General features: G+C 39.2%; 4 protein-coding genes across 14 annotated transcripts in view; 2 read left to right on the top strand and 2 right to left on the bottom strand.

Moving 5' to 3' along the window:
• Nucleotides 1-15167, bottom strand: part of LOC112557911 (zinc finger protein 493-like) — a 33423-nt gene extending 18256 nt beyond the window's left edge. The window contains exons 1-3 of one of the 4 annotated variants that reach the window (XM_025228046.1): nt 14924-15167; nt 13147-13986; nt 21-329 (exon numbers count right to left, since the gene is read on the bottom strand). In XM_025228046.1, the coding sequence (XP_025083831.1) occupies nt 21-329; nt 13147-13811 (974 nt within the window). In that variant the 5' untranslated portion in view covers nt 13812-13986; nt 14924-15167. The remainder of the gene's footprint in view (nt 1-20; nt 330-13146; nt 13987-14923) is intronic. The other 3 variants (XM_025228045.1, XM_025228047.1, XR_003098016.1) reach the window with 3 other exon arrangements.
• The window catches only part of LOC112556061 (contactin-like), a 46565-nt gene extending 27285 nt beyond the window's left edge, over nt 1-19280 (top strand). Inside the window, exons 12-14 of the mRNA XM_025224674.1 lie at nt 18189-18304; nt 18471-18645; nt 19161-19280. Of these exons, the coding sequence (XP_025080459.1) occupies nt 18189-18304; nt 18471-18645; nt 19161-19273 (404 nt within the window). The 3' untranslated portion in view covers nt 19274-19280. The remainder of the gene's footprint in view (nt 1-18188; nt 18305-18470; nt 18646-19160) is intronic.
• On the top strand, nt 5474-10525 carry LOC112557925. 8 transcript variants are annotated; one of them, XR_003098018.1, is made up of 5 exons: nt 5477-5951; nt 6821-6927; nt 8038-8152; nt 8326-8500; nt 9162-10511. XR_003098018.1 is itself a non-coding variant. In XM_025228082.1 (4 exons), exons 1-4 carry the CDS (start codon nt 6024-6026, stop codon nt 9278-9280), a joined length of 630 nt encoding a protein of 209 aa, XP_025083867.1. In that variant the 5' UTR covers nt 5986-6023; the 3' UTR covers nt 9281-10525. The 8 variants fall into 8 exon arrangements, 1 of the variants encoding a protein (XP_025083867.1); XR_003098020.1 differs by lacking the exon at nt 5477-5951 and adding an exon at nt 5986-6255 and having other exon boundaries at nt 6821-6955; XR_003098019.1 differs by lacking the exon at nt 5477-5951 and adding an exon at nt 5989-6255 and having other exon boundaries at nt 8038-8141.
• A 2691-nt stretch (nt 19281-21971) lies between the features above and the next one.
• Nucleotides 21972-24634, bottom strand: LOC112556060 (zinc finger protein 888-like). The gene is made up of 3 exons (XM_025224673.1): nt 24160-24634; nt 22469-23879; nt 21972-22052 (listed from the first exon to the last, which is right to left on the bottom strand). The coding sequence occupies exons 2-3, from the start codon at nt 23159-23161 to the stop codon at nt 21972-21974; spliced, it is 774 nt and encodes a 257-aa protein (XP_025080458.1). The 5' UTR covers nt 23162-23879; nt 24160-24634.
• Between the last annotated feature and the right edge of the window lie 1256 nt (nt 24635-25890).

Raw genomic sequence — 25890 nt, 5'->3', positions numbered from 1 at the left:
GCTGTTTCAAACTGCTTAATGTTTTGAAGGCAGCTTCACATACTGTACACTTGTGAGGCTTCTCATCACTGTGAACCTGCATGTGTCTTTTCAAAATGCCTAATGTATTGAAGGCAACTTCACATACTCTGCAAAGGTGAGGTTTCTCACCACTGTGATCTTCATGCTTGACCTCAGAAGTAACTGGTCCATTTGTATTTTCATCATGGTGTAGACCATACTCTTTCTTTACTTCAAAAGTAATGTCTTGGCAGTTGCAATAAAATTCATTATCACTATCAGGAAGACAAACTACCTCCTGACCATGCAATGCCCTCTCAATCTTTACTCTATGATTATTCTCAGTCATACACTCTGTCTTCACAATGTGAGAAGGCTGCCATTCTATTTTAACGAAAGAACTGGAAATTGGAGAATTGGTCTCTGATTTCGGAACATTCTCACACCTCCAGTGTTTCTGCACAGCTGGATCAATTTTTATATCATGCAGTTTTTGGCCAAAGCTATTGTCGTGCTGCATGAAACCAATCTGTAAACACTTTGTCTCATTATAATCAAAGCAAAAGGAACTTTCTGCTTTAGGTATTACATTAACAGTCAGGTCTTCTAGTGCATCAGCAACAGATGTTGTTTCAGTCTTCATGAGTGTATATAACTCTGCATCTCACTTTTTATGGCCGACATATCTTTCTGGTCTCAACGGGTTACTGATTATATTGTTTTGTCTTTTACGTAAAAGTACTTTTCCACTTATTATTGACTAATGAAGATCAAGTCTTCAGTTCCATCAGCTTTAGTGTTTCTAGTGATAAAAGAAGACCCACTGAAGTTTGTTGTTTTCTCAGACCTGAAACATGTCAACTGTAATAATATATATCATTTCAGTTCTCATGCAAATTAAAAGTAAACCTTTAAAAACAAGAGAGATTTTCCTACCAGGTACAAATCAGGTTCACAAAAGCTACGGCAGTAAAACTTTTCTTCTTTAACTTTAACAAAGACAATATTTAAGTAAAGACAGTTATAGAATTTGACTCTATTTTTATTTAAGATTACGTGACACTTATTATATTGAATAGAACGCTCACTAACTATAGTGTTTCGGACTCACTTCTGAAAATTCTATCCTGCGATGACACTTGACCTCTTACAAACGAAATCAGAGAAGTAGACTAACGTCTGTCGCTTCTTAGAAGAAGGAATTTGTCGCCAGCCGTTCGAAATACGCTTCAGCAGAGACCGACAAGAACAGCAACTCCATATTGTTGCCAAGAGTTACCGCCCATGTAGCTCCCAATTACTGACTTCCGTACGTTGTAAGTTCTGTGCGTGTGTATCACCGCCTTGTCGTGAGCTGCCCACCTGCGGCTACTGAGCCTATAGAAGTTACGAAGTTGCTTGACCCACTTAGGGAAACAATGATCGACCAGACAAGGATTGGTGGATAGTTCTGGAGCGTTCGACGCCTACTCTCTACAAAGACATAACTCAGTACACTACTACAGTGCTACACTTACCCTGGTAAATAACGATTTGTCATTGATCAATCGCTTTAAAAAAACAAAACAGTATCGTCTTTGAAAAAAAAAACAATACCGTGTACCTCACGTTTAATGAACAGATCCCAGATGTTTCTATGAGCCGTCAAATGAACGATTTTGAGTTCACGAGAAACCTAAACATCGAACCTGTCTTGATCAGTGGTTCTCAAAGTCAGGTGGTCCGCGGCTGCAGTCGTCATATGTCAGAAAATGTTTAAAGTGATGCATTCCTCGCATTAAAATTTTAAATACAAATAACGAGGTAGTTTTATGTCAACTTATTACTATACCACTGTCACAAAAAGACATTTAGTTTTGAATTGTAACGAAACAAATGCGGCAATTTAAATTTGAAATTCAAGATACAGACTGATTTTTATGGACTAGGTGGTTCGCCACATTTTTTACTTAAGTAAAGTGGTCTGCTGTCCGAAATACTTTAAGAGCCACTGGTGTAGATGTCCCACCTTATTCAGGTAGTCATAAACTCTTGAATGACAAATATTTGCTCACGAACTTGTATTACCAGTTAACTGCTAAAACGAGGCATGTGACTACAAAGCTTCCGGTTTAGTCAACTTCGCGAGAGGCTAAGCATTGGTCTTGGCAGACAGACAGCAATCCACCTCTACACGACCATGGTTCTATGTTTCTGCAACCTCTCATGTCGCCTGGGTTTGACTCGACCAATGCTTTTATTATGAGATTATTAAGCATAAGAAATTCTTACATACATCTCGAGTAATTTGTCGTCTAGCAGGGATATGGCCTTTATTTGCAACAAGAAACACATATTGTAGTTATCGTGGCATCAATTTCAATAAATCAAAAGCATCAGGAAGCCAAAAAGTTTACTTTTATTAGGTCTATGTGAAGCTAATCGCTTTGTAAACAATGAAATGCTAGGAGAAATGCTCGCTCCAGCCAGAGAATCAATCATTAGAACTAGCTGAAATAAAAAAAAAAACAACAACAAAGAAAGCAATATAACAAACGGTCCATGTAATAGGCGTAGATCACTACCCCTGAAAATGTATACACATACACTGTATAAGGCGCTTTAAACAAAAAGTAGCACTTCTTTGAACAAATGTTATAGTGAAAATTTTTTATTTAGAAGCAAAACAAAAAAATGTGAAATTTGTCTCCAATTTGGGAACATTCTCACACCTCCAGTGTTTCTGGTCAGCTGGATCAAGTTTTATATCATGGAGTTTTGGGACAAAGATATTGTCGTGCTGCATGAAACCAATCTGTAAACACTTTGTCTCATTATAATCAAAGCAAAAGGAACTTTCTGCTTTAGGTATTACATTAACAGTCAGGTCTTCTAGTGCATCAGCAACAGATGTTGTTTCAGTCTTCATGAGTGTATATAACTCTGCATCTCACTTTTTATGGCCGACATATCTTGCTGGTTTCAAGGGTTACTTACTATTGACTAATGAAGATCAAGTCTTCAGCTCCATCAGCTTTAGTGTTTCTAGTGATATAAGAAGACCCACTGAAGTTGCAATTTTCTCAGACCTGAAACATGTCAACTGTAATAATTTATCATTTCAGTTCTCATGCAAATTAAAAGTAAACATTTAAAAACAAGGGAGATTTTCCTACCAGGTACAAATCTGTCCACAAAAGCTACAGCAGCAAAAATTTTCATCTTTTACTTTAACAGAAACAATATTTAAGTAAAGACATTTATAGAATTTTTCTCCTTTTTTAGTTAAGATTACGTGACACTTATTAAATTGAATAGAACGCACACTACCTATAGTTGGTCGGACTCATGAAAATTCTAACCTCTGATGGCACTTTTGACCTCTTACAACAGAAATAAGAGAAGTAGACTAATGTCTTTCTCTGCTTAGAAGAAGGACTTTGTCGCCAGCCGTTCGAAATACGCTTCACCAGAGACCGACAAGAACAACAACTCCATATTGTTGCCAAGAGTTTCCGCCCATGTAGCTCTCAATCACTGACTTCCGTACCTTGTAAGTCGGTAAAACAAAACAGTATCGTCTACCTCACGTTTAATGAATAGATCCCAGATGTTCCCACGAGACGTCAAATGAACGATTTTGAGTTCACGAGAAGCCTAAACATCGAGCCTGTCTAGATGTATCACCTTATTCATGTAGTCGTAAGCTCTTGAATGACGAATGTTCGCTCACGAACTTGTATTACTAGACTGCTAGCAGACGATTTTTTTTTCCAGTTAACTACAAAAGCGAGGCATGAGACTACAAAGCTTCCGGTTTAGTCAACTTCGCGAGAGGCTAAGCGTTGGTCTTGGCAGACAGACAGCATTCCACCTATACATGTATACACATCCACGGTTCTATGTTTCTGCAATCTCTCATGTCGCGTGGGTTTGACTCGACGAATGCTTTTAGTATGACATTATTAACCTCGGTGACGCTTGCAATTTGATAATTATTTAGCCGTTAGCGATGGAGAGAATTTGGAGCTGTCAGAATTTCCTCAAATCAATTGCGATTACGAAAGTGTGGGTCATGAACTTTACCATTGGCTATGTAGCGGGAGCGCTTGTTTAGGTCAGCGGGTACTGCTGACACTGCATAGTCCCTCCACCCCACATCCCCTTCCACCCCACGCTTGGTCGCGCGAGACGGGCAGCAACAGCGGGTGACGTAGTGCCCAAGATGCCCAGTACCAATAGGTATAAACAAGATTAACAAAGAAAATGGAGACTATCTAACTAAATATAAGGACCCTCTTACATGCACATGTTGAGACAGGCTTAGCACTCCACGTGTGCTTTTTGGAGTGTCATGAAAACAAAGAAGAAAGAGATGAATTAAGTCAGGTCTTAAATAAACACAGACTGTCCTTAAACATAACAACTGTCTTAACCCACCAAAAGATATATGGCACACCATACTGACATTAGTAGTAACAACGGTGGAATGCGACCCGCATGCTAAACTCATATAACCAGGTAAAAGATATACCATATCCCCCCTGAAAAGCGATGAAAACTGAAACAAAAACCTCATGACTGACTCAACGAGTCTGCTAGCATAACATTACCTTTTAGATATCTCAAAATTACTAACAATAATCTCTTACAACCAGACCAATAACAAGTTAACAAGAAAATAAATCAAAAATAAATAACCTAAAAAAGTCCAAAACCTAACCCTGCATAAGTTTTTATATATATAGGGGAAAAATATACATATAGGGAAAAAACAATGGGTGAATAAGCATCAGCATTAGAACCAAAAATAAAACAAACAAAACTAAACGAACAGCATAAGCCTAAACAATACTTCAAATTAAATAAAAGCGTAGGATATAGAAACAGTGCAACAAAAAGGATCTGGAAACAGTACACCACCACTGAGGACTTGGCAGGCCTCAAGGACATCATGAGCACAGCACCTCCGATGGTAAAGGGCACCAGTAGACAACACCTGCGGCAATAACGAACGACAACCCTTATCCCACTCCCTTCCAGTCCTTACCACCGTCATCCTCCCCTTTCCAAACCCTTCCCCTCCCCTAAAATTCCTGCCCCCCTCCCCCACAGTGCGAAATCACCTTTAGGTGGAAGTACTATCCCTTTCCAAAAACAACAACAACAACAAAAGCGCTCGCACCTTTTCTCTCGGTCCGAGAACTGGTCCTGCTGGGAATAGCAGTAAGTAAAGCTTTGAGACTGAGTTAGCAATGTGATTAGCAGACTGTGATTAGTACCGCAAGGCATCTGGTCCGCTGGAAATGAGGAGGCATGTTCAGCTTAATCACTCCTCGTCCATTCACATTAAGTCAGGTGGTCCGCGGCTGACAGTCGTCATATGTCAGCTGCATTCCTCGCATTAACATTTTAATTACAAAGAACGAGGTACGTAGTTTTATGTCAACTTATTACTATGCTACTGTTGAAACAAATGCGGCAATTGAAATTTGAAATTCATAGTACAGAGTGATTTTTTGGCCTTGGTGGTCTGCCATATTTTGTAATTAAGTTAAGTGGTCCACGGGCCGAAATACTTTGAGAACCACTGTCTTAAGGCATTCCAAAACCATAGCAAGCTAGTGTGTAGCACGTTGGTGCAGTTGTCAGGGAAGGTGGTAGACAAGAAGAATAGGGGAAAGGATAGGAATGGTCCCGTGACCTGTTATAGGTGTGGCGAGGAGGACACATGTCCCGGGCTCACAATGAAAACGCGAAAGGCATTTCGGAGAGAGTCCCGAACTTGACCCTTAGAGGAGGGACACGTGTCGGCATAAAACTTGCAGACACAGACCAGAGGAATGTGTTCGTACTCGCAAGCAAGAAAGAGAAAGGCATAGGGGTCCCTGGATGTCTGCTTGAGGTAGAGAAAGAAGATTTGTTCGTCCCTGTTACAAGCATTAAAGAAGACTTGGTCTGCTAACGTTGAGGTAGGGAGGAAGGGAGGTAGGGAGGTAGGGTTGTCCAGAATACCCAGAAAGTGTTGCAAAAGAAAAGAGAGTATGCAGTGTTGTGAGAAGCGAATCAGGGTACTGACTCGTGCGCGTGGACAGGGTTTGACCGATCAGGTTACAGTTAGCGACATGCAGAGGAACTCTGACCTAGGGCTGTGTCGTAGGGCAGTGACGCGTGTTGTGCCTGACGGTGACATTCCGAGCGACGCGGCGAGCATGGAGAGATGGTGTAGCATGATAGGAGATAGGACCTCTCCTCAAGATGGGAACTCCCCTCAAGGTATGCAGACGCTGGGTTTTCTAGTGTTGCTGAATGGATTAGCAGACATTTTCGTGGTATTTTTTTATCAAAACCAAAAATAAAGAGTGAGTTGTATGTGTTTATTTTTTTTCATGTTATTTTTATTTAAATTTGACTTGTAGTTACTCCTTAGCAGACGATCAAACACCCACTCGCGCAATGATATACAAGAAAAATAGTCCCACTATACATATCTCTTTGCAAGCTGTAATTATTTGAAACTAAAAGTTTTACGTGTTTCTCTACTGTTAACTTTAATTTTGTAGTAAGCACAGACCATTGGTTCTCGCTAAGAGCTCGGTTCTGTCCTTACAACACCTTGAGGGGAGTTCCCATCTTGAGGAGAGGTCCTATCTTGCTACACCAGAATGTAATCCCTGTGTGATAGAGGAACAGTGTGGGCAGAAAGAGACTGAAGCTAATGAAGTAGTTAGTGACAGTAGTTCTTTATGTGTTCCTGGTGTGCCAGTGCGTAATCCCTGTGTGATAGCAGCACCCCTAAAGTATGTCACTCTTCCCCCTACCTAATCACTTCACTTCACAGGAGGGAAAAGTGTGTCAAGCCTGTTCGAAGGGCTGGGCAGTCAGGTGTTGGCGAACGCAGAACCAACCACGAGTGGAACGCACACGCTAGAAAAGGAGTAAATTACGGTCAGTTTATTTTATGGCTGCTATACAGGTATAGTCGTACGGATAAATATATAAGCAATATTTATTTATTCATAGACCAATTAGAATCGTTCGTTAGAATTTACACAGTTGAACACACGAGGGAAAAACGGTTAAAATGGGTAAGCAAAGACAAAAGACAATAAACTGTTTGATTTGAAAACGTGTTAGTGCTCTCATGAGGTCAGTTAACAGGGCCGCCGAGAGCCAGCCCGGGCCCCTTGTACTTGTAATCGTAAATTATTTTCCCAGTATATAATGTAAAGGAGAAGAAGAAGAAAAAAATCCACTGACCAAAGCCGGGCCCCCTTGACAGCCGCGGGCCCGGTTACACCAGCCCCTGTCCCCCCCCCCCCTCTCGTCAGGCCTGTCAGTTAAGGTCGACAGGATATATCTTAGCTGAAAATGAAGGTGTGATCAGAAGCGAACTACTGCTGGAGTAGGGTGTGAAGGGGAAATTTTGTGAAATAAATAATAAGACGAAGAATACAGTTATTGGTTAGGACAGGGTCAGCTATCATTTTTAGGAGTCATACAATTAGAATTATCTTTCACCATCTTTACATATTATTTATCTTTATGTCATTAAAAAAAACTAGAAGTATTATCACTAAACTAAGCAGACATAAAATATAATATCAAAATAATAGTAACATTTATTATGACACCTCTCACACAAAGAAAAAAATATTAACCACAGTTTTTTTGCTGCAACACTTCGTTTACTGTAATCGTGATGAATATTATGTTTAATGGTTTGCCGTCATTTTGTTACTAATATGCATCAATACAATTTATTTTCACATCTTATTTTATTAGTTACACTTATTTTTTTTATAGTAAATTTTTCTTTACAAATTTTATTACCTTTTATTTTTTTTTATCTCTTTATTACTCGGTCAGCGCAGAAGGTGCAACCTGCCTTGGTTCTGATGCCATGTAATAAATGTGTTCTTCTTCTATTATTACTAGATAAATGTGGCATTTAAATTAAAGTACGATGGCTGTCAAAAGTTAGAGCACGAATTTTGTGTTGTGCCCTGGATGGTGAATGTCTGTACAAGTGAACTGTTTACGTCTGTCTTGTGTTAGGGATGACGTCACAGCCAAAAGAAGTGACGGTGTCGTCTCACAGTACAGACAGTGTGTACGTCACACGGCGCGGTATCTCCCGCAAACAGAATGAAGAGAATCTTGTGAGTTATACGTGAGTGTGACATCACGACACCTGTCTAATGTGTCACGTGTTGTGTGCTACGCACTGTGTGTTGTGTGAGAGACAATGACAGATTTGAAAGAGTACGGGTGCCAGAGAGAGTTGTGTGTGTGTGTGAGAGAGAGACGGAGAGCTCTTATGTAATCTCCATACCTTGTCACCAGATTGCTACCTGGCCGTATACAGACAACATTCGGACTGCTGAGATCGTCTTTACGTTCAGAAACACGTATGGCGTAGTAAGAGGATTGAAGAAAGATGTTCTGTGCAAACTGCGGGTGTGCCCAATCAATCTGGGGGGTGACGGCGCCAGTAGTGTGGAACTGCTTATTACACTGGGTGCGTGTGCACGTGTGCGGTTCTTTTCACGGATGTATATCTCTAGACTGCTAGATGTCTGCCAAGACCAAGACCCTCTCGCGAAGCTGTAGATTGTCGGGTCTTAACGAACCACTTAATACTGTAATATCCGCAAACGAGATAATATCTTTAGGTTATAGTGAACAACAGTCTTGCCAAACATTTTTCTTTCTTTGGTTTTTGCTAACAGTCCTCAACCTCCACTTCCCACGGCTAGAGCCGATAACCTGAAAACATAACAGACCACAAACTTTGAGCTCTTGTACCTCCGTCAACAGCTAGACAGTCCACATCATCTGCTCGTCTTCTTGATGTCGGTAGTTAATCCGGCAGCAAATTTACGCTTTGGCCTCGTTCTGAAAATTTGTCTGTAAGCAGTCCAGAGATATAAGTCCGTGATTCTCAAGTCTAGAATTTTATTCAGAGAGTGTGCTACTTATAACGACATACATGGACGGTTTGCACTTATTGTTTGAAAATCTTTAAGACCCCAAAGCAGTTAACATTATTAAAAATTACACCTTATGAATTGTATAATAATGTTTTAAAATGCATAAACCATGTAGCTTAGAAAATCGTAACAGATATATGAGAAAATGTATATTTAAGATCACAAAAGGAGGCGTTATTATGTTTGCAGGGGGCCTGATACGCTACGACACAACGAAAACGGACATTCTCGCAGGTGTCGGTCGACAGGGCGGCTCATTGTGGCACTGTAATTCTTCTTCTCACTTCTTATCTACTGTTGTACATTAAAAAAACAGCTACAGAAGATAGAGTTTATGCTCCTGCAACCAAAGTAATATCTTTAATCCTTCACACACGTGCTTTGGCTCTAGCTAGGTTTTAAACCTCAAACAATGAAACTGTTGTTGTGTGAAACACAATGCTTTCTCAACCAGGAGCCTGTTGGATGTAGCCTTGGTATTTGACATTCAAGACAGCACCGCATCTTGGTGCCAACAAAGTCCGTGAGGACGCTTGGGTCAAAGGTGGAGCGAACTGTAGGCTACATTTGAGACAAAGCTCTGTGACTATTGTTTTCTACTGACCAGTGGTGTGTGTGTGCTTCAGTGCATGCGAATGTGCGTTCTGGTCATTATTCCATTTAGCCCTATTTTAATTTTTTAAGGCTTTAATGAGATCACATATTCTGTATTTTTCGAATAAAATCTTTTTTAACGTTTTTTTCTTTCACATTGACTTTTTGTGTTTGAGACTGTTAGTCTATAAAATGTCAGAGTTGAAAATACACTGTATGTAGATTTTAAAAAATAATATTATTGCTATTACTAACGTTATTGATGTTGAGAATTTTACTAGTAGCTAATTCAATCCTTTACTGATCAAGTAATCAAAAAAGTGATTTATTTACCAAATTTCAGTATGACAATAAATGTTTGTTATCTTTGAATATTCTCGAGTGGAGAAGTTAGGATGGTAAGAAATTAATTGACGTGGGAGCAAGTCTTGATTAACATTTCATCAGTAAACATATACAACAAAACGTATTACAACAGGATCATCAACCGATTCTTGACTTTATGAAGCAGTTCATGAGTCATTGGCCTCTCTATAGCATACTGTCATTGGTCTTAGAAAGCATGCTAAGTGTCACTGGAATCTATAAAGCATGTGTTACTTTTGTTTATATGGAATGAAAGACATTACTTTTGCTGAACATTATTGTTTCATTCTTTGTTGCAGAGAATAAGAAATTCTTAGATACTGATGTAAATATTTTAGTCATCTAGAGTAATTTGTCCTCTAGCAGGGATATGGTCTTTATTTGCAACAAGAAAAACATATTGCAGTTATCGTGGCATCAATTTCAATAAATCAAAAGCATCAGGAAGCCAAAAAACATTCGATCCAAAAAGTTTACTTTTATTAGGTCTATGTGAAGCTAATCGCTTTGTAAACAATGAAATGCTAGGAGAAATGCTCGCTCCAGCCAGAGAATCAATCATTACAACTAGCTGGAATAAAAAAAAAAAAAAACCAAAGAAAGCAATATAACAAACGGTCCATGTAATAGATGTAGATCACTACCCCTTAAAATATCTACACATACACTGTATAAGGTGTTAGACAAAAAGTAACACTTGTTTGAACAAATGTTATACTGAAAATTTTTTATTTAGAAGCAAAACAAAAAAATGTGTATTGAAAATAAGAAAACAAGACAATGAAAAAGAAAATAAATACAAGGAAAAAGTCAATAGAAAAACCAAGAGGTGTGTCTCAAAAGTCCACCACATAAATATCTACACCCTTCAACTCTCCAACTTCCTTTCTATCAACTACTATTTTTTTACCCCCCAACACACAACTCCAGCTTTCATTCCTTATTTTAGCCCATTAGCTGTTGTTAAATGATAATACCAAAAAAGTTGAATATACATGCAAATTTTAGGTATAGTTCAATTTCCTACAGCCAGGAGCTACAGCAGTAATACTGCACTGGTAGAGTTGAACTATAGCTGTAGATGGGCATGTGATGGTTTGTACAACCCATAAACAGCTTGACACACACTCTCGTGTTCATCAGCATGTGCCTCTTGAAGTAAACCTCCCTAACAACACTTTTACACACTGAACTGCGAAGCCTCGGCTTCATTGTGACTCAACATGTCACATTTTAAACCAGATAATGACCTGAAGCACCTTTAAACAAACTGCACCCGTAAAGTTAAACACGGCAGATTGAGTGTTGCTTAAAATTGAATGACCTAATACAAGCATTACAAGCTTTGCGTTAGAAAGTTTTATCACCTTTATGGATCAGCCTGTGTGTTTTTCAAATAACAAAATTAAATTTACACATCTTGCAAGGATAAGAAAGCTTTATGTACCAAGCATGGGTGAAAACAAATACCACTGTAGGTCACCATATGTGTTTCTAGAGTAGATGAGCTCCTGAAAGCAGCTTTACACATAATGCACTTGGGTTTAACATCTCTGTAGATTAGAATGTGCATTTTCTAAGCAGGTGAGGACTTGAAAGCAACTTTAGAAACAATGCAGGGGTAATGTTCGAAATCTTTGTGGCTCACCCTGTGTCTTTTTAAAATAGACATATATCTAAAAGGATCTCACATACACTGCATTGGTGAGGTTTCTCAGCACGGTGAACCTACATGTGTTCTTTCAAAATGTATAATCTTCTGAAGGAAGCTTCATATACTCCTCTCTGGTAACCACAAGAATCCCTGGATCACATTGTATTGAGAACACAGAACAACCTAACACCAATTTTAAACACACTGCGAAGAGAAGGCATAACATCATTGATTACTGTGTGCATTTTGAAAGGAGGTTAGGAATTCAACATGCTGCACTGGTGAGGTTTCTTCATTACTATGGTTCTGCATATGGAGTTTAAAATGGTATACCATTTTGAAGGCAGCCTTACTCACACTGCAGTGGTGAACCTTGTTATCACTGTGAACAAGCATGTGACGTTTCAAAATGCCTTTTTTTTGAAGGCAGCTTTACATACTCTGCATATGTGAGGATTCTCATCACTGTGAACCTGCATGTGTCTTTTTAAAATAGATGGGAACTTATAAGCCTCTTTACAGACACTGCACTGCTAAGGTTTCTCATTACTGTGAAACTGCATGTGCTGTTTCAATCTTCCTAATGATTTGAAGGCACCTTCACATAAACTGCACTGGTGAGGCTTATCCTTACTGTGAACCTGCATGTGTTTTTTCAAAATAGATGATAGCTTAAAAGCAGCTTTACAGATACTGCACTGGTATGGCTTCTCATTACTGTGAACCTTCATGTGCTGTTTCAAAGTGCCTAATCTTTTGAAGGCAGTTTCACATACCCTGCACTTGTGAGGCTTCTCATCACTGTGAACCTTCATGTGCCTTTTCAAAGTGCCTAATTTTTTGAAGGCACCTTCACATACTCTGCACTTGTGAGGTTTCTCATCACTGTGAACAAGCATGTGCCAATTCAAATTTCCTAATGTTTTGAAGGAAGCTTCACATACTCTGCACTTGTAAGGCTTCTCATTACTGTGAAGCTGCATGTGTCTTTTCAAAATGTTTGATGTTTTGAAGGTAGCTTCACATGCTCTGCACTTGTGAGGTTTCTCATCACTGTGAACAAGCATGTGCTGTTTCAAAGTGTCTAATGTTTTGAAGGCAGCTTCACATACTCTGCACTTGTGAGGTTTCTCATCACTGTGAACCTCCTTGTGTCTTTTCAAATTGTATAATCTTTTGAAAGAAGCTTCACATGCTCTGCACTTGTAAGGTTTCTCATCACTGTGAACAACCATGTGCTGCTTCAAATGGTCTAATGTTTTGAAGGCAGCTTCACATACTCTGCATTTATGAAGTTTCCCAGTGTGGTTTGACATGTGTTTTTTGAGCAAGGATGGAAAACTGAATGAAGACATACACACTTTGCATTCATAAGATTTTGTAGTCTTACTATGTCGCTGTTCTTCTGACTTGAAATTGACACTAGTCTCTGTTCCATTCAGATTTTTCTCATGGTGAGGACTTTCATTAACAATATTTATCAACTGAGTATTTTTACCTCCAGAAACAACTACATCTTGTTCAGGTGATGATAAAAATGGTAAAATATCTTTATTTTTCCTACAACTGTACCCCATTTCCTGTGGTGCGCTCTGTGCCTTCAAGTGCTCCATCATTGTGGCTACCTGTATGTTCCATCCTTCCTTGTACAGACTGTGTGATTTTGTCGGTTCTGCCTTTACTATCGAACCAACTTCCTGACCAGAGTGATCTTCATGCTTGACCTCAGAAGTAACTGGTCCATTTGTATTTTCATCATGATGTAGACCATACTGTGTCTTTACTTCATAAGTATTGCAATAGAATTCATTATCACTATTAGGTTGACAAACTTCCTCCTGACCAGGCAATGCCCTCTCAATCTTTACTCTATGATTATTCTCAGTCATACACTCTGTCTTCACAATGTGAGCAGGCTGCCATTCTATTTTAACGAAAGAACTGGACATTTGAGAATTTGTCTCCGATTTCGGAACATTCTCACACCTCCAGTGTTTCTGGTCAGCTGGATCAATTTTTATATCATGGAGTTTTTGGCCAAAGCTATTGTCGTGCTGCATGAAACCAATCTGTAAACACTTTGTCTCATTATAATCAAAGCAAAATGAACTTTCTGCTTTAGGTATTACATTAACAGTCAGGTCTTCTAGTGCATCAGCAACAGATGTTGTTTCAGTCTTAATGAGTGTACATGGACTCTGCATCTCATTTTTTATGGCCGACATATCTTTCTGGTTTCAAGGGTTACTGATTATATTGTTTTGTCTTTTTGGTAAAAGTACTTTTCCACTTATTATTCACTAATGAAGATTAAGTCTTCAGGTCCATCAGCTTTAGTGTTTCTAGTGATATAAGAAGACCCACTGAAGGTTGTTGTCTCTCAGACCTGAAACATGTCAACTGTAATAATATATATCATTTCAGTTCTCATGCAAATTAAAAGTAAACATTTAAAAGCAAGGGAGATTTTACTACAACGCGCTGTCCATGGGCTTACAGTGATCACACATGTAGCTCGTGTGACAGGAACAGGAAAATAAACGCACCTATTAGTACAAAAGTTCTTCAATTTAGCTAACATATCAACTGTGGGCAAAGTGTCAATGTTTTATCTTTGTCCTTAAAGTGTCTCCCACCTTCTCATCAGGTCACCCAGTCAAAGACATCAGTGTTGCTCGGTGGGTAAACTTTTCTTTATCTTAATATGTCTTAATCGAAGCTGTATATGTACCTCTATCAGGGTATCAGCGAAAGACATCACGACCTTGCGACTAACTAGTTTCTTATCTTTGAGCTGGCTTAATCTTAATCTACAGGCTACATACACACTGCACGTATCACAGTATCGGTGATAGACCTCAGGGCGTTGCGACTTAAATATTTCCCTCATAAATTTACTGCACCAGTGGGGGTCGGGGGTAGTCTAGTAGATGAACAGCCCTCACGCCATATCATTAACAATAAATAAGAGAAAAAAATTATTATACTGCCTATAACAAACCTGGCCTTTTAACGCTACTATACCAGTAAACAGAAGGAACTGTCGAAATTCTGTTGCTTTCAAATGGTAAAGTTCATGACCCACACTCTCGTAATCGCAATTGATTTGAGGAAATTGTGACAGCTCCTAATTCTCTCCATCGCTAACGGCTAAATAATTATCAAATTGCAAGCGTTCAGAACTGCTGAGCTCGATTTCTACTTCTGTCTGGAAAACTTTTGCATTTATTGCCTTTATCTTTCTTCTCTGAGCATGATATTCAGCATTGAATTTGGACATTTTTTGAATTAAAATCTCAATAACTATACTACTTTAGAGTATATAAATTATACGTACGGTTATCGAAGAGTCAAACACATGTATCAGTAGTGGAATTGACCGCTGAAGAAGCTTAATTCCTGTTGCGAAAAGTGTAAAAACACAACTTTGCAAATGGCGGCCAAGCTATTATACTAAACTCTAAAGGGAAAATTAATCTGCCTAGAAACTCGTAAATAGTAGGATCAATTTAAATCATGTCTATTTTCATGTCTGTTAATGTGGAAAAAGTTGAAGGTTTTTAGTAGAATGTTGCGTTTAATAAGAGAAATTACACGGACTCTTTTGTTTGCTTTGACGAAGTCTCGTTCTCGGCACGTGACCCTATGACGTTTCAGTAGGATTGTTTACCTGTGAGACCGAACCATGCCTGGAGAATGTGCTGCACCCGATTGCTACGAAAAGGTGGGAAAAGATTCGACATTGTCTTTTCATCAGTTTCCGAAAGACAAAGCCTTACAAAAAGAGTGTGTCATACAATAACAAGGCTCGATCCCACACGTTTGGGAGCCCAGAGAGTGGGAGGTGTTATGCAAGCATTTTGTTGACGAGTGCTTTACTAGCCGGACCGGCGGACCCGAATGTCCAAACAGTTAGGTTTGGCCTTCAAGGCACAGCTTCTGCCAGATGCAATTCCGACAATTTTTCAACACAATGAAATTGCTCGAAAAAGAAAGAAGGATCTATCTGACAGACGAGTTTCATTTGCCAAACGACTACAGCATAAACAGGTCAGTGTCAGGGCTACTGTTACTGTGTTTACAAAATGCACTTTTCATTATTGGTAGATAACATTAGCCCTTGTCTATCACCTTCCCTGACAACTGCTCCAACGTGCTACACACTAGCTTGCTATGGTTTTCTCAAAGTATTTCGGACCGCGGACCACTTTACTTAATTAAAAAATATGGCAGACCACCAAGGCCAAAAAATCACTCTGTACTATGAATTTCAAATTTCAATTGTCGCATTTGTTTCATTGCAATTCAAAACTAAATGACCTTTTGTGACAGTAGCATAGTAATAAGTTGACATAAACTACGTACCTCGTTCTTTGTAATTAAAATGTTAATGCGAGGAATGCATCACTTTAAACATCACTTTGCTGACATATGACGACTGTCAGCCGCGGACCACCTGACTTAATGTGAATGGACGAGGGGTGATTAAGCTGAACGTCCAGAGGAATGGTCCTGTGACCTATTATAGGTGTGGCGAGGAGGGTCACATTTCGCGACAGTAGTGTACCCGGGCTCACAATGAAAATTACGCGAAAGGCATTTCGGAAGAGAGTCCCGAACTTGACCCTTAGTAAGGTGACCAGACGTTTCGAGGGCAAAAGCGGGACACGTGCCGATGATGGTGTCGTCACCGTCAAAGAACGCTGAAAAAAGTGATTTTTAAAGACAACCGGTGCATTTGATGGACTTGCCAGAAAGCCAGAAAGCGGGACATTGGGCGTCCCGCCCGATTAGCAGGCGGGACACGAGGTCAAAAGCGGGACTTGGTCACCTTACCCTTAGTCCTTAGAGGAGGGACAAGTGTCGGCATAAAACTTGCAGACACAGAGGAATGTGTTCGTACTCTCAAGCAAGAAAGAGAAAGGGATAGAGGTCCCTGGATGTCTGCTTGAGGTAGAGAAAGAAGATTTGTTCGTCCCTGTTACAAGCATTAAAGAAGACAGTCCTTGGTCTGCTAACGTTCAGGTAGGGAGGAAGAAAGATGGGTTGTCCAGAATACACAGAAAGTGTTGCAAAAGAAAAGAGAGTATGCAGTGTTGTGAGAAGCGAATCAGGGTACTGACTCGTGCGCGTGGACAGGGTTTGACCGATCAGGTTACAGCTAGCGACATGCAGAGGAACTCTGACCTAGGGCTGTGTCGTAGGGCAGTGACGCGTGTTGTGCCTGACGGTCACACAAATCGAGCGGGTGGCACCCGCGAATTATGGTACCTCCGCTTACTTGCCCAAGGGTAGCATGGAGGATAACATGTCTGGCACGCCTCTAGATGGTAGAGAGATGGAGGAACAGTGTGAACAGAAGGATCCTGAAGCTAATGAGGTAGTTAGTGAGGGCAGTTCTGTGTGTGTTCCTAGGGTGCCAGAATGTAATCCCTGAGGAACAGTGTGGGCAGAAAGAGACTGAAGCTAATGAAGTAGTTAGTGACAGTAGTTCTTTATGTGTTCCTGGTGTGCCAGTGCGTAATCCCTGTGTGATAGCAGCACCCCTAAAGTATGTCACTCTTTCCCCCACCTAATCACTTCACTTCACAGGAGGGAAAAGTGTGTCAAGCCTGTTTCAAGGGCTGGGCAGTCAGGTGTTGGCAAACGCAGAACCAACCACGAGTGGAACGCACAAGGTAGAAAAGGAGTAAATTGCGGTCAGTTTATTTTATGGCTGCTATACAGGTATAGTCGTACGGATAAATACATAAGCAATATTTATTTATTCATAGACCAATTAGAATCTTTCGTTAGAATGTACACAGTTGAACACACGAGGGAAAAAAAAACGCAAAAACAACAGAAAACGTGTTGGTGCTCTCATGAGGTCAGTAAAGGTGGACAGGATATTATCTTAGCTGAAAATGAAGGTGTGATCAGAAGCGAACTGCTGCTGGAGTAGGGTGTGAAGGCGAAATTTTGTGAAATAAATAATAAGACGAAGAATACAGTTATTGGTTAGGACAGGGTCAGCTATCATTTTTTAGGAGTCATTCAATTTGAATTATCTTTCACCATCTTTACATATTATTTATCTTTATGTCATTAAAAAAACTAGAAGTATTAATTATCACTCAACTAAGCAGACATAAAATATAATATCAAAATAGTAGTAACATTTATTATGACACCTCTCACACAAAGAAAAAAAATATTAACACAGTTTTTTGCTGCAACACTTAGTTTACTGTAATCGTGATGAATATTATGTTTAATGGTTTGCCATCATTTTGTTACTAATATGCATCAATACAATTTATTTTCACATCTTATTTTATTAGTTACACTTATTTTTTTATACTAAATTTTTTTTTTACAAATTTTATTACCTCTTTATTTTTTTATCTCTTTATTACTCGGTCAGCGCAGAAGGTGCAACCTGCCTTGGTTGTGATGCAACGTAATAAATGTGTTCTTCGATTTTTATTATTATTATTATATAAATGTGGTATTTTAATTAAAGTACGATGGCTGTCCAAAAGTTAGAGCACGAATTTTGTGTTGTACCCTGGAGGTAGAATGTCTGTACAAGTGAACTGTTTGTGTATGTCTTGTGTTAGGGATGACGTCACAGCCAACAGAAGTGATGGTGTCGTCTCACGGTACAGACAGTGTGTACGTCACATGGCGCGGTATCTCCCGCAAACAGAATGAAGAGACTCTTGTGAGCTACACGGTGGGTGTGACATCACGACACCTGTCTAATGTGTCACGTGTTGTGTGAGAGACAGAATATGACAGTTTTGAAGTTTTGAAAGAGCGCGGGCGCTAGAGAGAGAGGTGTGTGTGAGAGAGAGAGAGAGACGGAGAGCTCTTATGTAATCTCCATACCTTGTCACCAGATTGCTACCTGGCCGTATACAGACAACATTCGGACTGCTGAGATCGTGTTTACGGGCAGAAACACGTATGGCGTAGTAAGAGGATTGAAGAAAGATGTTCTGTACAAACTGCGGGTGTGCCCAATCAATCTGGGGGGTGACGGCGCCAGTAGTGTGGAACTGCTTATCACATTGGGTGCGTGTGCACGTGTGCGCTTCTTTTCACGGATGTATATCTCTGGCCTGCTAGATGTCTGCCAAGACCAAGACCAACAGCCTCTCGCGAAGTTGTAGATTGTCGGGTCTTAACGAACCACTTAGTAGTGTAATATCCGCAAACATTCTTTAAGTTGTAGTGAACTACAGTCTTGCCAAATATTTGTTACTTAATGACTTTTTCTTTCTTTTGTTTTTGCTAGCAAATTGTGAAAATTCATCTGTAAGCAGTCCAGAGATATAAGTCCGTGATTCTCAAGTCTAGAATTTTATTCAGCGAGTGACGTGCTGCATAAAGCGACATACATGGACGTTTGCACTTCTTGTTTGAATATCTTTACGACCGCAAAGCAGTTAACATTATTAAAAATTACACCTTATGAATTGCATAATAATGTTTTAAAATATATAAACCTTGTAGCTTAGAAAATCCTAACAGATATATGAGAAAATGTATATTTAAGATCACAAAAGGAGGCGTTATCATGTTTGCAGGGGGCCTGATACGCTACGACACAACGAAAACGGACATTCTCGCAGGTGTCGGTCGACAGGGCGGCTCATTGTGCACTGTAATTCTTCTTCTCGCTTCTTATCTACTGTTGTAAAAAAAAAGCTACAGAAGATAGAGTTTATGCTCCTGCAACCAAAGTAATATCTTTAGTCATTCACACGTGCTTTGGCTCTAGCTAGGTTTTAAACCTCACACAACTGTTGTTGTGTGAAACACAATGCTTTTTCAACCAGGAGCCTGTTGGATGTAGTCTTGGTATTTGACATTCAAGACAGCACCGCATCTTGGTGCCAACAAAGTCCGCGAGGACACTTCGATGAAAGGTTGAGCGAACTGTAGGCTACATTTGAGACAAAGCTCTGTGACTATTGTTTCCTATTGACTTCAGTAGTGTGTGTGTGCGCGTGTGCGCATTCTGGTCATTATTCCATTTAGCCCTATTTTGCTTTTTTAAAGGCGAAAATTAGATCACACTTTGTATTTTTCTAATTAAATCTTTTTTCTCGTTTTTTCCTGAATTTTTGTGTTTGAGACTGTTAGTCTATAAAATGTCATAGAGTTGAAAATACACTGTATGTATATTTTTAAAACTAATGTTATTACTATTACTAACGTTATTGATGTTGAGAATTTTACTAGTAGCTAATTCAATCCTTTGCTGAGTAATTAAAGCATATAGCCCTATTTTAATTTTTTAAGGCTTTAATGAGATCACATATTCTGTATTTTTCGAATAAAATCTTTTTTAACGTTTTTTTCTTTCACATTGACTTTCTGTGTTTGAGACTGTTAGTCTATAAAATGTCATAGAGTTGAAAATACACTGTATGTAGATTTTTTAAAATAATGTTATTGCTATTACCAACGTTATTGATGTTGAGAATTTTACTAGTAGCTAATTCAATCCTTTGCTGATCAAGTAATCAAAAAAGTGATTTATTTACCAAATTTTAGTATGACAATAAATGTTTGTTGTCTTTGAACATTCTCGAGTGGAGAAGATAGGATGGTAAGAAATTAATTGATGTGGGAGCAAGTCTTGATTAACATTTCATCAATATACATATACAACAAAAATGTATTACAACAGATTATTGACTTTATGAAGCAGTTCAAGAGTCACTGGCCTCTATGAAGCATACTGTCATTGGTCTTAAAAAGCATGCCAATTGTCACTGGCCTCTATAACGCATACTAAGTGTTCCTTTTGTTTATATGGAATGACAACAGACATTACTTAATTTTCTTAAATTGTTTTTATTAATTACTGTGTCACATTCCGTATGATATTTGCTTATATGGACATGAGTAACAATATTTCAAAATGGATATGCAGATTATAAAAACAAAAACAATGAATATCAAATTCAAAAAAAAACCCACCCCAAAGTATCTGCTGAACATTATTGTTTCATTCTTTGTTGCAGAGCATAAGAAATTCTCACATACTGATGTAAATAATTTAGTCATCTCGAGTAATTTGTCCTCTAGCAGGGATATGGCCTTTATTTGCAACAAGAAAAACATATTGCAGTTATCGTGGCATCAATTTCGATAAATCAAAAGCATCAGGAAGCCAAAAAACGTTCTATGTGAAGTTAATTGCTTTGTAAAGAATGAAATGCAAGGAGAAATGCTCGCTCCAGCCAGAGAATCAATCATTAGAACTAGCTGAAATAAAAAAAAAAACAACAACAAAAAAAGCAATATAACAAACGGTCCATGTAAAAGACGTAAATCACTACCTCTGAAAATATATACATATATCTTAACCCCCTTCAACTCTCCAACTTCCATTCTATCAACTACTATTTTGTTTACCCCTTCCCCCACCAACACACAACTCCAGCTTTCATTCCTTATTTTAGCCCATTAACTGCTGTTAAATAATAATACCAAAAAAGTACTGCTCAATTTCCTACAGTCAGGAGATACCTGTATCTAAGCAGTAGTACTGCACTGGTAGAGTTGAACTATAGCTGTAGATGGGCATGTGATGGTTTGTACAGCCATAAACAGCTTGACACACTCTCGTGTTCATCAGCATGTGCCTTTTGAAGGACACATCCTAACAACACTTCTACGAACTGAACTGCGAAGCCTCTGCATCATTGTGACTCATTATGTCATATTTTAAACCAGATAATGACCTGAAGCACCTTTAAACAAACTGCACCCGTAAAGTTAAACAGAGCAGTGATTGAGCGTGTGTTGTTTTAAATTGAATGATCTAATACAAGCATTACAAGCTTTGCGTTAGCAAGGTTTAACACCTCTATGGATCAGCCTGTGTGTTTTTGAAATAGATAATATCAAATTAAATTTGCACATCTTGCAAGGATAAGAAAGCTTTATGTACCAAGCATGGGTGAAAACAAATACAATTGTAGGTCACCATATGTGTTTCTAAAGTAGATGAGCGCCTTAAAGCAGCTTTACCCATAATGGACTTGGGTTTAACATCACTGTAGATTAGCATATGCAGTTTCTAAGCAGGTGAGGACTTGAAAGCAACTATAGAAACAATGCAGTGGTAATGTTTAAAATATTTGTGGCTCACCCTGTGTCTTTTTAAAACAGACATATATCTTAAAGGAGCTTTACATACATTGGATTGGTAAGGTTTCTCAGCACGGTGAACCTGCATGTGTTCTTTCAAAATGTCTAATCTTTTGAAGGAAGCTTCATATACTCCGCTCTGGTAACCACAAGAATCCCTGGATCACATTGTATTGGGATCACAGAACAACCTAACACCAATTTTAAACACACTGCACAGAAAAGGCGTAACATCATTGATTACTGTGTGCATTTTGAAAGGAGGTGAGGACTTCAACATGCTGCACTAGTGAGGTTTCTTCATTACCATGGTTCTGCATATGGAGTTAAAAATGGAATACCGTTTTGAAGGCAGCCTTACACTGGTGAACCTTCTTATCACTGTGAACAAGCATGTGACGTTTCAAGCCTTCTCATTATTGTGAACCTTCATGTGCACTTTCAAATTGCCTAATGTTTTGAAGGCAGCTTTACATGCTCTGCACTTGTGTCGCTTCTCATCACTGTGAACAGCCATGTGTTTTTTGAAATTGTTTAATGTTTTGAAAGAAGCCTTACATATTCTGCAATGGTGAGGTTTCTCATCACCGTGAATAAGCATGTGCTCCTTCAAATGTTTTAATCTTTTGAAGGCAGCTTCACATACTCTGCACTTGTGAGGCTTCTCATCACTGTGAACAAGCATGTGCTGTTTCAAAGCGACTAATGTTTTGAAGGCAGCTTCACATACTCTGCACTTGTGAGGCTTCTCATCACTGTGAACAAGCATGTGCTGCTTCAAATGGTCTAATCTTTTGAAGGCAGCTTCGCATACTCTGCACTTGTGAGGCTTCTCATCACTGTGAACAAGCATGTGCTGCTTCAAATGGTCTAATCTTTTGAAGGCAGCTTCGCATACTCTGCACTTGTGAGGCTTCTCATCACTGTGAACAAGCATGTGCTGTTTCAAATTTCGTAATGTTTTGAAAGAAGCTTTACATATTCTGCACTTGTTATGCTTCTCATCCCTGTGAACAAGCATGTGCTGCTTCAAATGGTCTAATTTTTTGAAGGCAGCTTCACATGCTCTGCACTTATGAAGTTCCCCTGTCTGGATTGACACATGTTTTTTGAGCAAGGATGGAAAACTGAATGAAGACATACACACTTTGCACTCATAAGATTTTGTATCCTTACTATGTCGCTGTTCTTCTGACTTGAAATTGACACTAGGCTCTGTAACACTGAGATTTGTCTCATGCTGAGGACTCTCAGTCACAATATCCAACAACTGAGTATATTTACCTTCAGAAACAACTACATCTTGTTCAGGATGTGATGCAAATTGTAAAATATCTTTATTTTTCCTACAACTGAACCCACTTCCTGTGGTGCGCTCTGTGCCTTCATATGCTTCATCATTGTGGCTACCTTTATGTTCCATCCTTCCTTGTACAGACTGTGTGATTTTGTCGGTTCTGCCTTTACTATCAAACCAACTTCCTGACCAGAGTGATCTTCATGCTTGACCTCAGAAGTAACTGGTCCATTTGTATTTTCATCATGATGTAGACCATACTGTGTCTTTACTTCATAAGTATTGCAATAGAATTCATTATCACTATTAGGTTGACAAACTACCTCCTGACCAGGCAATGCCCTTTCAATCTTTACTCTATGATTGTGCTCAGTCATACATTCTGTCTTCACAGTGTGAGCAGGCTGCCATTCTATTTTAACGAAAGAACTGGACATTTGAGAATTTGTCTCCAATTTTGGAACATTCTCACACCTCCAGTGTTTTTGGTCAGCTGGATCAATTGTTATATCATGGAGTTTTTGGCCAAAACTATTGTTGTGCTGCATGAAACCAATCTGTAAACACTTTGTCTCATTATAATCAAAGCAAAATGAACTTTCTGCTTTAGGTATTACATGAACAGTTGTTTCAGTCTTCATGAGTTTACATGGACTCTGCATCTCACTTTTTATGGCCGACATATCTTTCTGGTCTCAAGGGTGTCTGATTATATTGTTTTGTGTTTTTCATAAAAGTAATTTTCCACTTATTGTTGACTAATGAAGATCAAGTCTTCAGTTTCATCAGCTTTAGTGTTTCTAGTGATAAAAGAAGACCCACTGAAGTTTGTTGTCTCTCAGACCTGAAACATGTCAACTGTAATAATATATATCATTTCAGTTCTCATGCAAATTAAAAGTAAACCTTTAAAAACAAGAGAGATTTTCCTACCAGGTACAAATCAGGTTCACAAAAGCTACGGCAGTAAAACTTTTCTTCTTTAACTTTAACAGAGACAATATTTAAGTAAAGACAGTTATAGAATTTGACTCTATTTTTATTTAAGATTACGTGACACTTATTATATTGAATAGAACGCTCACTACCTATAGTGGGTCGGACTAACTTATGAAAATTCTAACCTGCGATGGCAGTTGACCTCTTACAACAGAAATAAGAGAAGTAGACTAGCGTCTGTCTCTGCTCAGAAGAAGGACTTTGTCGCCAGCCGTTCGAAATACGCTTCACCAGAGACCGACAAGAACAACAACTCCATATTGTTGCCAAGAGTTACCGCACATGTAGCTCCCAATTACTGACTTCCGTACCTTGTAAGTCGGCTGCGTGCGTAATACCCGGTCGTGAGCTGCCCACCCGCGGCTACTGGGTCTATTGTTACATCAGAAGTTACGAAGTTGCTTGACCCACTTAGGGAAACAATGACCAGACAAGGATTGGTGGATAGTTCTGGAATGTTCGACGCCGACTCTCTACAAAGACATAACTCAGTACACTACTACAGTGCTACACTTACCCTGGTAAATAACGAATCGTCATTGATCAATCGCTTCAAAAAAAAAAAAAAAAAAAAACCAAAACAAACAACAGTATCGTCTACCTCACGTTTAATGAACAGATCGCAGATGTTTCTACGAGCCGTCAAATGAACGATTTTGAGTTCACGAGAAACCTAAACATCGAGCCTGTCTAGATGTATCACCTTATTTAGGTTGTCGCAAGCTCTGGAATGACAAATGTTCGCTCCCGAACTTGTATTACTAGACTTCTGGCAGACGATTTTTTTTCCAGTTAACTACTAAAACGAGGCATGAGACTACAAATCTTCTGGTTTAGCCAACTTCTCGAGAGGCTAAGCGTCGGTCTTGGCAGACAGACAGCAGTCGACCTCTACGCGTCCACGGTTCTATGTTTCTGCAATCTCTCATGTCGCCTAGGTTTGACTCGACGAATGCTTTTATTATGACATTATTAACCTCGGTGACCCTCCATGACCGAAGAGCCTCCTTGAAGATCGATATGACCAACACGGAACTTGGTGAACCATCGTTGGCACTGACATTCTTGTAGAGCACTGGGACTTGCAGGTTTGCACTATAAAGCCGGCATGCATACATAGAAATACAACGCGCTGTCCATGGGCTTACAGTGATCACACATGTAGCTCGTGTGACAGGAACAGGAAAATAAACGCGCCAATCAGTACAATTTCAATTTAGCCAACATATCAACTGTGGGCAAAGTGTCAATGTTTTATCTTTGTCTCCGACCTTCTCATCAGGTCACCAAGTCAAAGACATCAGTGTTGCTCGGCGGGTAAACTTTTCTTTATCTTAATATGTCTTAATCCAAACTCTATATGTACCTCTATCAGGGTATCAGCGAAAGATATCAATACCTTGCGACTAACTAGTTTCTTATCTTTGAGCTGGCTTAATCTTAATCTACAGGCTACATACACACTGCACGTATCACAGTATCAGTGAAAGACCTCAGGGCCTTGCGATTATCAAATATTTCCCTCATAAATTTACTGCACCACTGGGGGTCGGGGATATAGTCTAGTTACTAGTAGATGAACAGCCCTCACGCTATATCAATAACAATAAATAAGAGAAAAGATTATTATACTGCCTATAACAAACCTGGCCTTTTAACGCTGCTATAGCAGTAAACAGAAGGAACTGTCGAAATTCTGTTGCTTTCAAATGGTAAAGTTCATGACCCACACTTTCGTAATCGCAATTTATTTGAGAAAATTCTGACAGCTTCGAATTCTTTCCATCGCTAACGGCTAAATAATTATCAAATTGCAAGCGTCCAGAACTGCTGAGCTCGATTTCTACTTCTGTCTG

This window comes from Pomacea canaliculata, linkage group LG2 (assembly GCF_003073045.1).
Source record: "Pomacea canaliculata isolate SZHN2017 linkage group LG2, ASM307304v1, whole genome shotgun sequence".
Taxonomy (NCBI): Eukaryota; Metazoa; Mollusca; class Gastropoda; order Architaenioglossa; family Ampullariidae; genus Pomacea; species Pomacea canaliculata.
The sequence above is the reverse complement of the archived record's forward strand: the minus strand, read 5'-3'. Positions and strand labels throughout refer to the sequence as shown.

What these genes read in the sequence shown, in the direction of transcription:
- LOC112557925 (XM_025228082.1), top strand. Translation starts at nt 6,024, where the DNA reads ATGCAGTGTTGTGAGAAGCGAATCAGGGTACTGACTCGTGCGCGTGGA. An exon ending in AGATGGGAACTCCCCTCAAG is followed by an intron (nt 6,256 to 8,037) that starts GTATGCAGACGC and finishes GTCTTGTGTTAG; the next exon opens with GGATGACGTCACAGCCAAAA. An exon ending in AACAGAATGAAGAGAATCTT is followed by an intron (nt 8,142 to 8,325) that starts GTGAGTTATACG and finishes CCTTGTCACCAG; the next exon opens with ATTGCTACCTGGCCGTATAC.
- LOC112556060 (XM_025224673.1), bottom strand. Translation starts at nt 23,161, where the DNA reads ATGGAACATAAAGGTAGCCACAATGATGAAGCATATGAAGGCACAGAG. An exon ending in AGAAGCCTCACAAGTGCAGA is followed by an intron (nt 22,053 to 22,468) that starts GTATGTGAAGCT and finishes CTCCATATGCAG; the next exon opens with AACCATGGTAATGAAGAAAC.